Below are 15,380 nucleotides of genomic sequence, written 5' to 3'. Positions count from 1 at the left end.
CTCTCGGCACACCTGCTTCTGAGATGCTCACTGGGCCAGATGTGTGCTCACTAGTTTGACCACGGTCCCTCGCCATCAAGGACTGTGCTGCTTCAGGAATTTGAGGCTCGTGTGTAGGTGGTGATGGCAGGAAAAGGGACTTAATGCAGCTGCTGGGTTCCTGACATACTGGCTGAATGCTGCACCTCACTCTAAATACAATGAAGTGCCTGGGTCTACTTCTAGAAGCCCTGGGGTAAAGCCCTCTGCAAACTGAAGCTTTCTTTTTACAAGGCGAATCGTCATCTGATTTTCATATTTTACTTTTTCTTAAACTGGTGCCTAGGTAGACTTGAGAATCTTGCACACAGCCATTCATCCCACAGATATTCCTGGAGCCCCTCCCATGTGCCAAGCCCTGTGCTGGCCAATGGGAGGCACAGCAGAGATCGGAAGACACGGGTGCTGGCAGGACTGGGCACTGGCAGGATAGGGCCCTGCGCTTCCTCGTCATTGGCGCTGACAAAGGCAGGGTTCTCTTCCCTGCCTGCTGCCTGGGGCTTCCGGACCTCCCCCAGCACTGGCTCACCTGCCACCTTTCCTTCCTTACCTTCCATTTAAACATAGAATCCGGGCATCAAAAACTGCATGGTCTCCAAAATGCACCCTGCCCTCCTAAGAAAGGCCAACCAGCCCAACATGGGCAGAGTTTTATGTGTTCCTTTCCCTCTCGGCCCAGGCTGTCTCTGCAGCATTTCTGGCAGGCCCTGGTGTGAGGAGCTCAGAATTCAGAACACTTGGCATCAGGGAATGAGATGGTGGCCATTTGGAAAGGATTAGGAAGAAGTCACACACAGTGCGATTTGGGGTTTGTGTTTATCTCAACTGTAACTTTCCAGAAAGCTGGGACACCCAATTCCAATAAAAGCTCCCCAAGTATTTTTGGAGGCATTGTGATGGTGCTGGATTGTGTGGGTGGGCATGGTTTTTCCCAGTTTGTGCAATTGTGTTTAGTTACTGGGAAAACTTCTGTCCAATTTGTGAACCAATATCTGGTTCCCAAGGGGTGTGTCCTGGGCAGGATGGGGAGAAGGTAGCACTGCTAGGCTGAGGGCTAGAATTTAACAGGGTCTCCTTAGGGCTGGGGACCAGGGGCTGTGGCCAAGGCCAGGCAATATGGGGAATCAGGGTCGGTGAGAGAGCTGGGACCAGAAGTCTGGCTTCTTCGTTTAGGACTGAACTTTTGCTACCACTCCTGGGGCAACAGGGGCTGAGTCTCAGAATCGTCTGGTATGGTTTCATGCTAAGCATCGTGTAGGGCCCCAGGCAGGGGAGGAAAGGACCAAGGTGACTCAGCCACAGAGACAGCACTGTCAGCCAGGGGAAGCCCCGCTAGAGTGAGCTGGCTGCTTGCTGCACACCTGCCAGCCGCTGAGAGATCGTTAAACCAATGGCCCAGTGGAGAGGCCAGGGAATAGCCAGTCCCTCTGGCTCCAGAGTGGGGAGGGAGAGGGAGGAGGGGGAAGATTCCTGGAGCCCAGCCTGGGCCCAGCTTTTTGCATTTAAGAAAAATGTTTTTATTACTATGTCCAGTAGTCCAAGGTTGTCAGTTACTAACACTCATTCATTCATTCCATCCATTCAACAAATGTTGATTAATCACCTATTTTGTGCCAAGCATTATGCTTCATGATTTACAGAAATGGTCTCTTTGCTTTAATTATCTCCATCCGTCTCCAGATACAGTGCCCACTTTATAGTAGTCATTCAGTGCATGCCTATTATTGTTAACTGTAGCAGTGACAAGCCCCACGAAGACAGAGCTCCTAGCCTGGAAGAAGAGAAAGGGAGAATAATTTCTGACACCTATGTGCTGGGTCCTGTGACAGTTTTGATATAGCTGGCATTATTTCCAGGGAAACTGCCATAGAGACAAATAGTTGCCACAAGTCTGGGCCAGTAAGGGGGACTTCATAGAAGGTCTCGCTCTAGTGGCCCCATTTGAGTTGGGCTTTGAGGACCAAGTTCACTGGGTAGAAAATGGAGAGAAAGGGAAGAGCATTGCAGGTCAAGAGAACAACAAAAGCCATGGCCTGGAGGCTCAAAGTGCCTATAGTTTGGGGATGGGGGTGAGTGGGAAGGGTTGGGGTGTAGTGGGGTGGGGAGTAGGGGAGGGATGGCCAGAAGTTAAGAGTGGCTAAGGAGGGGGGTGCATTGGCAGGTCCTTGGTTTCATGTGCTCCCCTAACATCTGGGCACGTTTGCCTCCAGGATAAGACCTTGAGCAGAGCCTTTCATAAACCAGCTGGCCCTTGGGAACTGAGCTGGCTGCATCCCCAGACTTTCCCGGCTGGTGTGTGGACCTTCTTTCTGGTCCTTATTCGGTTTTCTGTCCTCACCTCTCCGTGTCCACTGCTGCTAGCCCAAGTGCAAGGCTGAGGGCCCTCAAGTCATGGGGTCCCCTCTCTGAGCAGGAGCTTGGGACAAAGTTCCCTTCCACACAGGCTCCCAGAGTTCTGGTGAGCTCTGCACAAAGCACTATGCTTATCTACCTTCTCTCATCTGCCCGGAAGTCTCCCTCCCAGAGAGGAGCAGTTGTAAACGATGGAAAGCAAGCAGCCCTCAGTTCATTGAAGCCATTGGGTTTGCGAGGAGCACAGCAGAGCCAAATCCAAGTCCTTAAATTGTGCTTGAGCCCTTGCTGATACCTTCTCATGTTCTCCTCCTCCACCCCCACCTCCCAGCAGACTGAAGACCGGGCTGTGATCCTTCCCTGTCGGTGGTAATGAGGGGCTCAGGGGCAGCAGAGAGGATGCTGGGTGGTCAAGAGTCCTGAATCTTCTATCTTGCCAATGACGCACTTGCTGTGTGACCCCAAGCAAGTCGCTTAACCTCCCTGAGCCTATTTCTTCATCTGTGAAATGGGATAATAGCTTCCTCTTTGCTGTCCTTGGGTTTTTGAAAGGTTCCTGAGTAAACATGTCTTCCGGTGAAAGCATGGTAAACCGGCAAGCATGACATGAGGGGGAGACCACCAGCGAGAGTGATAAGGCTTCAGCTCTCGCTCCTGCTCCCCAGAACAGAGGCCCTGGGTGCTGGCACAGTAGAGTCTGGAGAGGGGAGATGCTGGCAGCCCCTGCAGCCTCCCCTGTCCTGCCCTAGGAGGCCTCTGACTGGGAATGCTTCTCTGCCCATCAGGGGCACTGAGGTAGCCCCAGGGTAAAGAGGACCTGGAGCGACACCCTGGCTCCCGCCCACAGGGTGGCTACTCACTGCAGTGCTGTCCTCCAGTGGCCTCCCCATCTCAGAGAAGCATGGCAGGGCCTGACTTCAGCCACCTCTGCCTCTGCTGCTCTCAGCTCCATCACCTCCCCCTAAGACCGAGCACTGCCAAGAGGCCCTAGCCCACCTGGGAAACCAGGGGTTCGGGCAGCAGTTGGCCCACCAGGGCTCCATTCTGAGAGTGGAGAACAGAGAAGCACCAGGAGACACTGGTCTAACCCACCACTCAATCATCCATTCAATTATTCCCTAAATAGGTTCTTTAAAAAGATTACCAGAGCACACACATGTGAAGAATTAGTAAGACGTTCTAGTTGAGGAACCAAATAAAATGCATTTTAAAAAGCACCCTTCCAGGCCAGTTATGTAACAGTGCAGGACAGCAACACACCCCAGAGGCAGTGGCCAATGAGAGGGCAGCAGATGCCACGCTGCAGGTGTGGCTGGGACCCAGAGGGTTGTGCCCAGGGTGGTGTGTGTGGGTGAGCTGCAGGGGGTGAGTACTGCCTCAGTTTCCCTCCTGTGCAGTGAGGCAACTTGCCAATGGGGCCACTTCTGGGCAGCTGATGGTTCCTGAGGGCTTGCCAGGCACTGCACACACGGACTAGCTCCCTCAGTCCTTAAAGTAACTCCATGGGGCAGGAGCCATCGTTATCCTCACTTTCTAGAGGAAACACAGGTGAGGAGAGGTATATCTACGCACCAGGAGCCCATGGATTGTAAGTGGCAGAATGGGGACCGGAAGTCAAGCCGGCAGGCTGCATAGCTGGCGTGTTTAGTCCACATTATACTGCACTGGGAGAATGGGAGCAAATCACCTTCCTAGATGTGAGAACGTCAGAGCTGGAAGGGACCCCAGGGACTGCAGGGACTCCCTCCTTTTAGGAATGGAGAAACTGAGGTAGTGGGAGGTGATGTGTCCTGTCCAAAGCCACAGGGCCAGTGAGTGGCAGAGGTGGGTCTCAGCTGCCAGCCCCTGATTCACTGCTGCTTCCCTACACCCTGGCTAGTAGAGGTGCAGCCTGGGGACCAGTGATATGGATGTCACTGAAAGCCCATGAGGAATGCAGAGTCTCAGGTTCCCCCAGACCTACTGGGCAGACACCTGCGTGTTGACAAGAACCAGAGATTCACATGTACTTTATAGTTTGAGAAGCACTGCTCTGGGCTACTCTGCCTTCCTGCCCTGCACTATGTATTACTGTGAGCACAACAATACTGTATCCAGACACAGTAAAACCTGAAATTATAAAACTCTGGCATCTCCATCCTGGGCTCACCTGGGGGTGAGTCCTCTGGGATCTAGGGGAAGCAGAGCAGGTCCCCCACAGCTCGATCCTTCAAGGACACAGGTACACCAGTCACCGCTGACTGCTACTGAGCTGGGAGCTTAGTCCTGAGCTGGGGTTGCCAAGTCCAAGGAAGGGGTGACACTCACAGACAGGATCCAGAGCATCCTCCCCCATCACCACTGATGGCTAGCAGAGGCAGCCTAGAGTGCCGTGAGGAACAGCTAGGTTGGAGGCGGTCCTGGGAATGGCAGATTCAGGACAAAACTCCCTGGGGCAGAGCCTGACAGCAAGGGTGGCAGCCAAGGGCTGGCTTGGGCTGAGGGCCTGGGGGTTTTGATTCTCTCTCTGCTCTCTCCTGGCACCTCCCCTAGTACTGTGAAAGGCTCTTCTCAATCCCATGGAAAGTCCTGTGTCCTCATAGCCTCAAGCCCCTCCACCTCCTGACTCTTCCCTACACAGATATCCCGCCCCTGCCCCTGAGTGCAGTCAGAGCTTGAGACTGCCCAGTGTGCCCACCTCAGCCCACACACATTCCGGTCTGCTGGCTGGCATCCCCTGTCCCAGCCCTGGGCCCTGGGGAAGGGAGTGGAACTAGACAGGAGCCAGGGGAGGGTCAGAAGACTGGGGAAGACCCGGGCTAGGAATGACCACAGGAACACAGTGGCTTTTTGCTCTGTCTCTCAGCTCCTCTGAATCTGAGGCGGCCATACAGGGGCAAGGAGAGTCCTATTGTAGATGACAGGGCTGGGGGCACCACACCCCACCTTCAAACACAGACCACCTTCAGATGGAGTAGGAGCTTCTCCCTGGAGGACACCTCGAAGGCACCTGACTGACTTGGCTGCTCCTGAGATGTCCTGTTCTCCTTTCTATAAGCTCTTCCCTTTTCTCCCTGAGGTACAGCTAAATGTTCCCCTGACCCGCTGTGTGACCTTGGGAACCTCTCCCCCTCTCTGAACCTTACGTGAAATGAACAAGGCTAAATTAGCCCTCTTCAGGCGGGTCTTGGAGGAGCTCTAGGGGGTCCTCGGAGAAGCTTTTGGGGAGAGCATGGCATCCAAGAGTAGGCCTGACGGGCAGGGCTCCAATCAGAGCAGCTTTGCTACTGTCTGTTTTCTATAATGGAAGGCTTGTTGGCTTTTGTTGGCAAAATGGTCTAAATGCTTGGGAGACTTTTATGGTAGTGTCTAGCTGGGATCCCTGAGGGGTAGATCTTTGCTTCTGTGGCACAATTTGGGCCATTCCAGGCTGTGGCCCAGTCAGGGCTGAGGGGAAGAATGCTCTCCTTCAGCTGGCTCGGCCCAGGAGTGGTGGGAGACGGTCCCCAGGAGTACAGGGGACAGGAGGGAAGAGGCTCCAGGTACCCCTCTCTCTCAGTCTTTGATGGCCTGGCAGCTATTCCCATCTGTTCCTCTTTCCTGCCATTCTTCATTCACCCAGAACTTCCCAAAGGAAGCAATTCTCATTAAAGCAATGGAGGCTAAAAATGCTGAAGCCACAGGCTTGTTCAAGGGGCGGCTCAGCCCCAGGGACTGAATGCAATCCTGGAGAAAACTAAGTGGCAGTCTGTGGCCTGTTTCCATGGAACAAGCAGCTGGATAACTGGTCTCTGTCAGGCCATGGAGAGGTATAGGCTCAGCTTGGGGGAGACCAGACAGTCCCTCACTTGGAAGGGGCTGGTCACAGAAGCCACGAAGACAGCAGTATCCACTGACTCAGCAATTTCACCACTGAGAATTCAACCCAAGGAGATGTTACAGGAGGAAAAGGCCATCTGCATAAAGATGATCACTGTGGCATTACTCAAAATAGCCCCAAACAGGGAACCACCCGGCTTCCCAGCAATAGGGGTAGTAAATTATAGAACATCAACCAGATGGAATATTATGCACCCACTAAAATTAGCATGTGAAGGCTATGTGGAAACCTAGAAACAACACTGATGATAAAATGTTAACAAAAGGGAAGCAGCTTAGCACAGATCAGTTCTCTTTCTTTTCCCTATGAAAGGTGTGCCAGAGAACTACAGTTGTATTATGAGTGATTTGCTCTCTTGTTCACTGAATAAATAATGATCGAGTGTCCACCATGTGCTGGGGTCAGGGCTGGATGCTGCGGATGGGTGTGGATGAGAATGCGTTTCCTTAAAGGTCCTTCAAAGCTGTCATAGCACCATCTTTCAATAAAAAATAGTTGATGGGGGAAATAAGTGAGGAAAGGGGCTCCATTCCTTCTGGGTAATGTTATTTGCCTCCTGGGATCAGAACCACCTCCAGTTGGATTACATACATGTTAGAAGAAAACCGAATGTAAATGTGGCGGTGACATTTCGGTCTTATAATGTCTTAGTTTCCTTTGAAGTGAAAACAGTTTTAAAAATCCATGTGAAAAAAAGAGGAAAAAAGTTAGGACTTGTTACTAATCTCGCGGCTGAATAATTAAGTGTGCCTAATTCTGAAAGTAGCAAGCTAAATTATGCAGTGTCAACAGTGACAACTCTCTTATACCTACACCATCCCGTCTAGAGCGGCGTGGTTTTAACTTTATAGCTCAAATACGCTGCCAGCAAACCTAATAAAAGGAAGCAAAAATATTTCTGTTTATATCAAGCTGCCATTTGAGAAAGACTTTTAAATATGTTCTTCCCTATGTGTAAATCTGACAGCAGTTGCATAATTAAAACCCCAGTAGAGAGTTTCCTTTTATTCTTTTCAAAGTAAACCAGTAAAACATCCTTTAGGCTGTGAAACGATGGATTAATACCCTTTGGATTGCTTGAATATCTTTGAGCTAGAGCACTGCCTCCAAGAATATTGTTTAGTGCGAACAGAACACAAGCCGCCATCTTTACCTGGAGGAGTTCATGTAATCACAGGAGATGCAGATAATGATCTGCCAAAGGCCACACATGGATCTACGATGAGCTAGACTTGTCTTGGATTTTGTTAAATGGAGGAATGAATAAATGAATGCATTCACATTAAAACAAACTTGATTTCAACCCCTTAGGAATATGTCACATCGCATAAATGAAAGAAATAATACCACTCAGGGTTTCAGTTCAGTGTAAGCAACCAATATGAATAATTTAGACCACAAAGTGGATTTGTATTTTGCTTGAGCTCTTCAGGCTGACTTCCTATACAGCCTCAACTACTGCTGAACAATCACTGGCAAATTTTCCCACTGGATCTGTACCATGTGGGCACACATGTGTCTATACCACTGCAAACTACCTAGCTCTGGTATGGGGCCCTGTTCAAGCCAAATGTCCAGACAAATATTCCATGTTATCATGGTGTTCCATCTAACCCTAAATACAGCCACATGTGTGTCTCCCTCTAGCTGAAGGCCCATTCCTGCCCCTTCTTCCCTTTCCCTATGTGTGTGTGTGTGTGCGTGCGTACACACACACACACACACACACACACACACACACACTGGGGCAAAAGAAGGCAGAAAGCAAGTGGTTTCCATCTCTGTAACATTCTGATAAACACCAGAAGGTCTCCTTACTTGTTAGTACCTGTCTCTGACCTTCTTGGTATTGGCTCTTGCCTTCCCAGCTGTCTTAGACCTGCCAGATGCTTCTCATCTGTCTGACCTCTAACATATGTTTGATCCTTCAAGTGTTCTCTGGACTTAATCAGTTCTTGGCCTGACCAACAGACCAGTTCTCCTGCCCAGCCCTGCCCTAATGTCAGACCATCCCCCACACACCCATTATTAAATACTTCAGTCTCAAACAAGAAGGTGTCCGCCACTTATATGCATGAAACTGGTAGACCAAACACTGCACAACATGGATTCTCGATCCAGCTGAACATATAATTAACTGTGACCTGAGACAATTCCCTTAGAACTTTGCACCACACGGGACTGGACTAAAGGTCTCCTCCTTGTTCTAATCATCTTTAGTGAAAATAGCCAGGATATGTTGCCCATAAATACTATGATCCATCTGCTGTGGAATATGCTTTAACCTGTGTCTTATAGAATAAACTTTAACTTTTCAAAACGTAGCACCGGGCCTGACATACACAATACATCAATATTTATAGAATAAAGGAAGATTTGTCCATACGAACATCTAGATGAATCATTTAGCAGGGTCCATGCACCACCAAAGAGGAATGCCCACCGTTGCATGGGCCATCTATACCATGATACCCACTGATCAGAGAAAACGGAGTGCATGCTAATTTTCCTCTTCACTGGATGAGGTGGCAGGCAGAGAATCCTGACTGCCCATTTTGGACCAAGCTGTGGCTTCCTGAGCTGCTAAATCCACAAAAGCACCAATACTAATAATAATTGTCTCTGAAGACTCAGGGCATTTAAGGGAAAGAAATGATGTAAGCAGAAGAGAAACTGATGTATGTAGACCTTTACTTACATCCCATCTAAGTATATTTTGCAAGAGAAGGCTGAAATGACAACCATGCTACTTTGGGATTCAGCAGAACTTATCTGACAGAAGTGACCAGTTTGAACCAGTGCTCCAGGCCATGGCAGCACGTGGATCCTGCTACTCGTGTAGCTGTCTTGGCATCCCTGCAAAGGTCTAGTTCAATGCTAAGTTGTCCACAGGCTAGTTCCTGTCCCTGAGTGTAGCTCCCCTGAGAGATGAATGTCTCCGTGCAGCAAATTTTGGAAACAATGTGCTGGGTCATTCGTAACACAGCCACATGCTTCACTGTAGCCCTCCTACACTGCTTGCCTACATCTGAAAACACAAATCAAGAAAGAGAACATAGTTCCTTTCTGCTTGACTAAAGAACAGCCACTCCTGCCAGTAGCTTAAAGGCTGGGGCTTGGAACAATTTGCCAACACACAGACTTGATTTCGTGCAAGGACTGAGAGAAGCTTTAGAAGCTGTGGCTGGGCAGTGCATGAAGAAATTGATGGGTGCTCATCCGAGAGGCACAGAGACCAACAGGTCACTGGCATGGGGCCCCATCTGGATGGACTCACTCCCTGTAGGGGAAGAGGACACTGCTAACACCTCTCCCTTTAGCGTGTACGTTCCATTAGGAAGCTGAAGCCAGAGCATGTAACCGGGAGAGAAATGCTGTGGCCATCCAATATGTGCACAGGTGTGCCTCTAGGTGGAAGAAAGCAAAAGGGTGTGTTTCCAAGAGAAAGAGCACAAATCAGTAATGAGCTATGAGTGCATGATGTCATCCTCTAGGACTAAGCATCCTTAGTACTTTTAAAGCACTTAAAAAAAAAAACTCTAGTTGCTATAGCAACTTGATGCAGCTCTTACAAGGGGATTTTTTTGAGGGGGGTCATTTTATATCTTCAATCACCATAACAACATGATATAGCTTTTAAAAGGTATTTTTACCAAATTTGTGTGTGCTTTGGGCTTGGGCCATATTTGCCATTTCTATTTAAAATAATCAGATGAAGCATGACACATGAAAAATCATTGAAGGAAAGGAAGCCCTTTCGTAGACTATACATATACACTCAGAGAGACATCTCTAAGCTGCTCATATCCTGCACATGGATGAAGTCTTTCTCTGCCTCCCAGCAGCCATCTGTGATGGCTTACACTGGCCAGTTGGTCTATGCCCACCTCTGAGCTGGCATACAAAACCAGCCCAGAGCCTACCCATGGAAGTTGTGTCTATGCAATCCCTCACTTCTCAACCCAGTGAAACCAGCCCTCTCCTCCAAAACTACCACCAGGAGATAGTGCCTTGGGGTGACTAGTGATATGGCCAGCCAAATGCCCTCTCCCACCCTGGAGCTCAAAGCAGGAGCGGACAGCACACACACACAAAATCTCACCGCAGTGGCAATCCTGTATTTATTCTGCACTCTGTAGTAACTGAGGAGGAGGTCTGTTTCACATGACACCCAGCATCCTCAGAAAGGGGGGATGGGGAAAGTGGGTGACAGGAAAAGAAAAAAGAAGGAAGGGGTGTAGTGCTGAGCAGCCAGTGGCTCCAAGATCTCTACAGGAGAGGCTGGTGGGATGGGGGTGGGGGTGTGAAAGTAGAAGTGGGGGGCTTGAAAGAGTATTTACACATCATATTTTGTGTGGTTCTGAAACCGTGAACTGTTTATACCAAACATAAGAAGGAATGATAAAAAGTATGGAGAAACTGCCCCCTCCCCACCCCACCCGGTTACCCTTTGGTGCCACTATTGGTTGGAAAAGATGGCAAGGTAACGAGAGAGGTCAAGAAATTGGAGGAGAAGCTGGGAAGCGGGTGGAGGGAGAAGGGGGAGAAAATCCAAGTGGGAAGGCGGGCGGAATAAGAGCGCTGAAATCCTGGCCTCAGAGTCTAACGGGCTTTTCTTTGGTGGAGGGGGAGGTGTAGACTGTAGGAGTAGCGGGTGGGAAGGAGATCAAGGAAAGTGTTCGTTATCCCCAGGGTAAAGGGCTAGAGGATGCTGAAGAAAAACATGTGGAAAAGAAGAAAGAAGAGAGATAAAAAAAAAAAAAAAGATAAAAACGTGGTGAGTGGAGGGAAAGGGGGCTTCCCAAATCATCTGCATGAGGAAACAGACCCAGGGGGCGTGAGAAATAGAAGGAAATAGAAGGCCCTAGACGCTTATTCTCACAAGTCCTTTTAGAGGAGAAAACTGAGGCGCACAGAGGTCAAGTTACGGAGCTGGGAAGCGCTAGAGCGCGCGGGCGGCCGCGGGTCAGCCCAGTGGCTGGGTGAGGGTTCTCCCCATTGGGCCGTACTGCCTGGAGAGTCAACTCTGGGTGAGCGCCAGAGATGGGTCTCCCAGGCCACTTACCGCGCCGAAAGCCAGTTAAGAAAGAGAAGGGTCAGGGGGAGGGGGACCGGCGGAGGGGTGAGGGCAAGACGAAACTAGGCAGTGGGGCATTAGAAGGGAAGGGGGAAGCCGAGGGACGCGGACCAGCCGCCGAGCGGTAGAAAGGGTGGCAGGTGAAAGGCGCGGAGAGGAAAGACGCGCGCGGGGCGCGCTGCTCACCTATGGTGGATACCACTGTGCCCACGAAGTAGAAGGCGCCAGGGAAGTCCCAGCGCGGGCGCAGCGCGTCTGCTCGGACGCCGGCAGCCAGCGCGGCCTCGTAGTGCCGGAGGAAGGCGCGCAGCTCTGGCTCCGCCACGCCGTGCGCCGCGCTGAAGTTGCGCAGCGTGGCGCCCCAGCGCGCCCGCGCCTCCGCCTCGCCCGGGCTCTCGAGCGCCGAGAAGACTGTGGCGCCCGCCACCAGGTAGAGGCCGATGAGCGCCGCCAGCAGCACGAAGCGACCCGTGTCCTCGTTGAGGTGCGAGCGTCGGCAGCAGCAGCAGCAGCAGGAGGGGCGCGGCAGGCGGCGGCGGCAGCGGCGGGGCGGGGGCCGGGGGCTGCGGGAGGACATGGTCCGGAGCTCAGCCCCAGGGCCGGGGCGGCGCTCGGGGCCCGGGCCGCGACATCCCCCCCGCGGGAGCAGAAGCGTGAGGATGGTGGCCAGGGGTCGGGGGCCGCCGCGGAGCCCCTTGCCGCTTCTCCCAGAGCCCGGACGGCGGGGCGCCTCGCCTCCGCCTCCTCCTTGGCACTCAGGCCGCACACGGGTCCCGCGGCCCTTGAGGTTCCCGGGCTGGGACGCTCCTCTCCGCGCCCCGACGCCTCGCCGGCTCCCGCGGCTCCTCACCAGCCACCCTCGGGCGCGGGGGTCTGAAGCTAGGCCCCTGCCGCCCTGTGGCCGGCGTCCGCGGGGCCCCGGGCCTCATACTCTTCTCCAGACAGGCCGCGGGCTGCGGGCGGGGCGGGCTGGGGAACCCGGGAGCCTAAGACTGGGACGCCGCAGCAGGGCACGAAGAGAGCCCCTGGGGTCGTCCCATGAGGCGTTCCCTGCTTGGCGGCTCCCAGGCTCAGGCTGCACCGGCAGTCCAGCTCCCACCCCCGGGCCTGAGCCGGCGGCGTCGGCTTCGGAGCCTCAGAACCGAGCCGAGTCCCGGGAAGCGCTCCCTTTCCAGCTTCAGCCGGAGAGCCGCCCGGCACGGAGAGGCGGAGTCACCGGCGCCCGGGGCGGGGTGTTGAAGGCGGGGGGGGGGGGGGAGATAAGGATGGGAGGGAAGGGGTGGGGAGTTGGGCTGCTGCGACGCCTCCCAGTCGTTCCGGCGGCATTAAATGCGGGGCACCGAAGCAGGTGTCCGGACTGCGGTGCTGGCTACCACCCTGTCGGGGAACCCCGTCCGTCCCCTCCCTGAGCTTCGGCTTCGGAATCCCTTTCTTATCTCCAAGCTGCCGCCAAACTTTGCTCAACTTGGTGGTGCCCTGAGGTCGCAGGGCGTTGGGGGCCACACAACGCGAATCCCCCGACACCCGGTTCTTGGGCTGCAACCGAAGTTTAAGTTCCCTCTTCTTCCTGGATCCTTCGGCAGCGCTAGGTCTCAGAGGGTTCCTTTGCAGAAATGATCCCGCCTGGGAAGGAATGGGGGTGGGGTCACTCGGCTCTTGGAGACCCGGGAGTGAGGGAGTCTCCTCCCCTTCCCAACCTAGCAGGCGGCCGGCGTCAGCACCGCGGACAGCGCATCGGTGCGGCAGCCGGGGGGCGGGCGGCTCTAGGGCTGCCGGGGCCCGCAGCGCGGGGCGAGGCCCGTCATCCTGCTGCGCGGTGCTCCCCAAACCCTGTTCCCCTTTCTCCTTCTCCTGTGTTCCCCCAGTCAGCGGCAGGTACAGTTGCTGAAGCAGAGTGCTGACAGGGCGAGGACGCTGCGGAACAGAGACAGGGGAGGAGTCAGGGGATCGAGGTGCCACCGGAGGAGGAGGAGGCGTCCAAACCCACCCTGCTGCTGGGTCTTCTTTTGCCACCCAGCCCCCTTACCCATCTAGCCCAGGATCGGGGAGTCTGGATAGGAACCTGGCTGCGGTGGGGTGGGTAGAAGGGTAGAGGAAGCTCACTAGAGGGCTCTCAGGAGGCCGGCGTGGGGGGCGGGGAAAGGGTGTGCTTTTGAGTGTGGCGGGGGCGGGGAATCGTCGTCCCCTGGTCCCGCCGCACCCGGGAAACAGCAGGTGCTCCGCGCTACCGCGGGAGCTTCTCCGCGAACACAGTCCGGGTTTGGCCTGGGTCACAAAGTTCTGTGGTGAGGAACACCTTAGGTACGGACGAAACACCACCTTATTCAGGCAGCCAGCCCCTTCTCTGCCCCCTTCCGATGACGATGATGAATCCACGCAGATACAGAAAATAAAAACAATGATGGTAACTGTATTTAAATACACTAGGTGGGTGAACTGGGGCAAAATGCAGAACTGTTTCCCCACCCCATTTCCCAAGCTATCTGGCCTCCACAATAGAAAACACTGAGCTAAGGTCGACCAAAAGTGGTGGCAGCATCGTCCGACCCCTCAGGGTCCGGGTGCTCAAAGTGGTTCCTGAAGGAGCCTCAGTCCACTCACTGAGCATTCCCCTGCTTAGAAACCAAGTACCTCTGACCCCATGCCCCCACATGGAGACTGGAGGTGGGTGGGGAGCAGGAAAGCTGGCAGAAAGCTAAAAGGCATCTGACTTGGGATGTTGATTTGCTTAAACCAGGCACATTGGAGACTTGGATCTTCCTAGAAATGCTGTTCCAGTTTGTAGATGGAGCCAACTGCACTCCCCTCCGTGTTAGGGAGGGACAGATGAGAAGAGGATCCATCACCATAGTCAGAATTAGGCTTTCTGGCTGTGGGTGGCACGTGTCATGTTTTGTGATGACCTTATTAGAAAGGGGCAGGGGAATCTTTGCGTGAAGGGGAGAATCTCATAGTGGGAGACTTAAGCAAACACGGATTATTGCCCTCGCAGACTATTGCTTTATTTGCAAAATGCCCTTCAATTACTCTTTTTCCAAGGCTTTGCCTCCCTTGGGCTCTCCACTGGTGTTGCCCCAACTTGTTCTGTCTTCCCTATGATACTCCCATCTCTACAAATTCCTGAAGGCAGGGGGGACAGCCCAGCCATAGGCCTTCAGGGCTGGGTTCCACTTGACCGAAGTATCTGACAGACGCCCTGAGAAGTATCATTCCAGGAGTCGGCCCTAGAAGCCTCTAGAGGCAGCTGAAGGGCATTGCCAGACCTCAGGGCCTTTCTTTGCCCAGAATCCCAGGGCAGGGACAGAGTGCTTTGCTGCAGTGTTCTGTGCCTCTGGACCAGCTCCTTGCCCAGTTGGCAAAGGGCCTGCCTTGTCCTCCAGCTTGTTATTCTAGCTTGATTAGCAGCAAACCCCTGGCATCAGTCTCAGCTCTGAATGATCTAATCAATTTATATAATAGGAAAATGATGAGTTCCCTGCACATAGGCATGGGTCCTTTGAGGGACCAGCCCCATGATGAATGCCACTTTGCCCACTAAATCAATATTTAAGCCACTGATTTCCAGCTGGCTATCCTCAAAGCCTTCACCTTGGCCCTGAATTACTGCAAGAGCCTCCTAGGGATGAAGACTTGCTATCTGAGATGTCTCCCTTTTTAGCTCCATCTTGCCTGCATCTGCCAGTCATTGCTGTGCCCATGCCATTTGATCTGATCACTTGACTAATGTCCCTAGACCACAGTCTTCCATGGTCCCCCAAAGATATTAAAACCCTGCTATTCAAACCCTTGATGATATGATTCCCAGCAAATCATTCCAGGCTCCCTTTCTACTACATCTTGCTTATCCCCCAAGTGCTCCATACTCAGCCCAGTCATCAGGCCTTTGCTAATGCTATGGCCCCTGCCAGAGTGCCATCTTCTTTCTCCTCCTCTCCAGCTCTTCAAATATACAGCTCAGCTCAGGTTAGAACTTTTTTCCAGAAAAATTTTCCTTTGTAGGATATTTTGACCCAATCACTTTGATGCCATCATTTCAATCCTAAGATCATTTGA

At 52.8% G+C, this 15,380-nt stretch overlaps 1 protein-coding gene and 1 long non-coding RNA gene across 2 annotated transcripts in view; one reads left to right on the top strand and one right to left on the bottom strand.

Moving 5' to 3' along the window:
* KCNK12 (potassium two pore domain channel subfamily K member 12) overlaps nt 1-12,545 on the bottom strand; it is a 53,926-nt gene extending 41,381 nt beyond the window's left edge. The window contains exon 1 of the mRNA XM_086701153.1: nt 11,514-12,545. Coding sequence (XP_086557279.1) covers nt 11,514-11,904 — 391 coding nt within the window. The 5' untranslated portion in view covers nt 11,905-12,545. The remainder of the gene's footprint in view (nt 1-11,513) is intronic.
* The window catches only part of LOC147582533 (uncharacterized), a 109,539-nt gene continuing 105,773 nt past the window's right edge, over nt 11,615-15,380 (top strand). The window contains exon 1 of the long non-coding RNA XR_015249229.1: nt 11,615-11,811. This is a non-coding gene — a long non-coding RNA (uncharacterized LOC147582533). The remainder of the gene's footprint in view (nt 11,812-15,380) is intronic.

The sequence above is a fragment of the Puma concolor genome, chromosome A3 (assembly GCF_028749965.1).
Source record: "Puma concolor isolate L17-30 chromosome A3, mPumCon1.1.hap2, whole genome shotgun sequence".
Taxonomy (NCBI): domain Eukaryota; kingdom Metazoa; phylum Chordata; class Mammalia; order Carnivora; family Felidae; genus Puma; species Puma concolor.
This window is presented reverse-complemented; position numbering and strand designations above follow the sequence as displayed.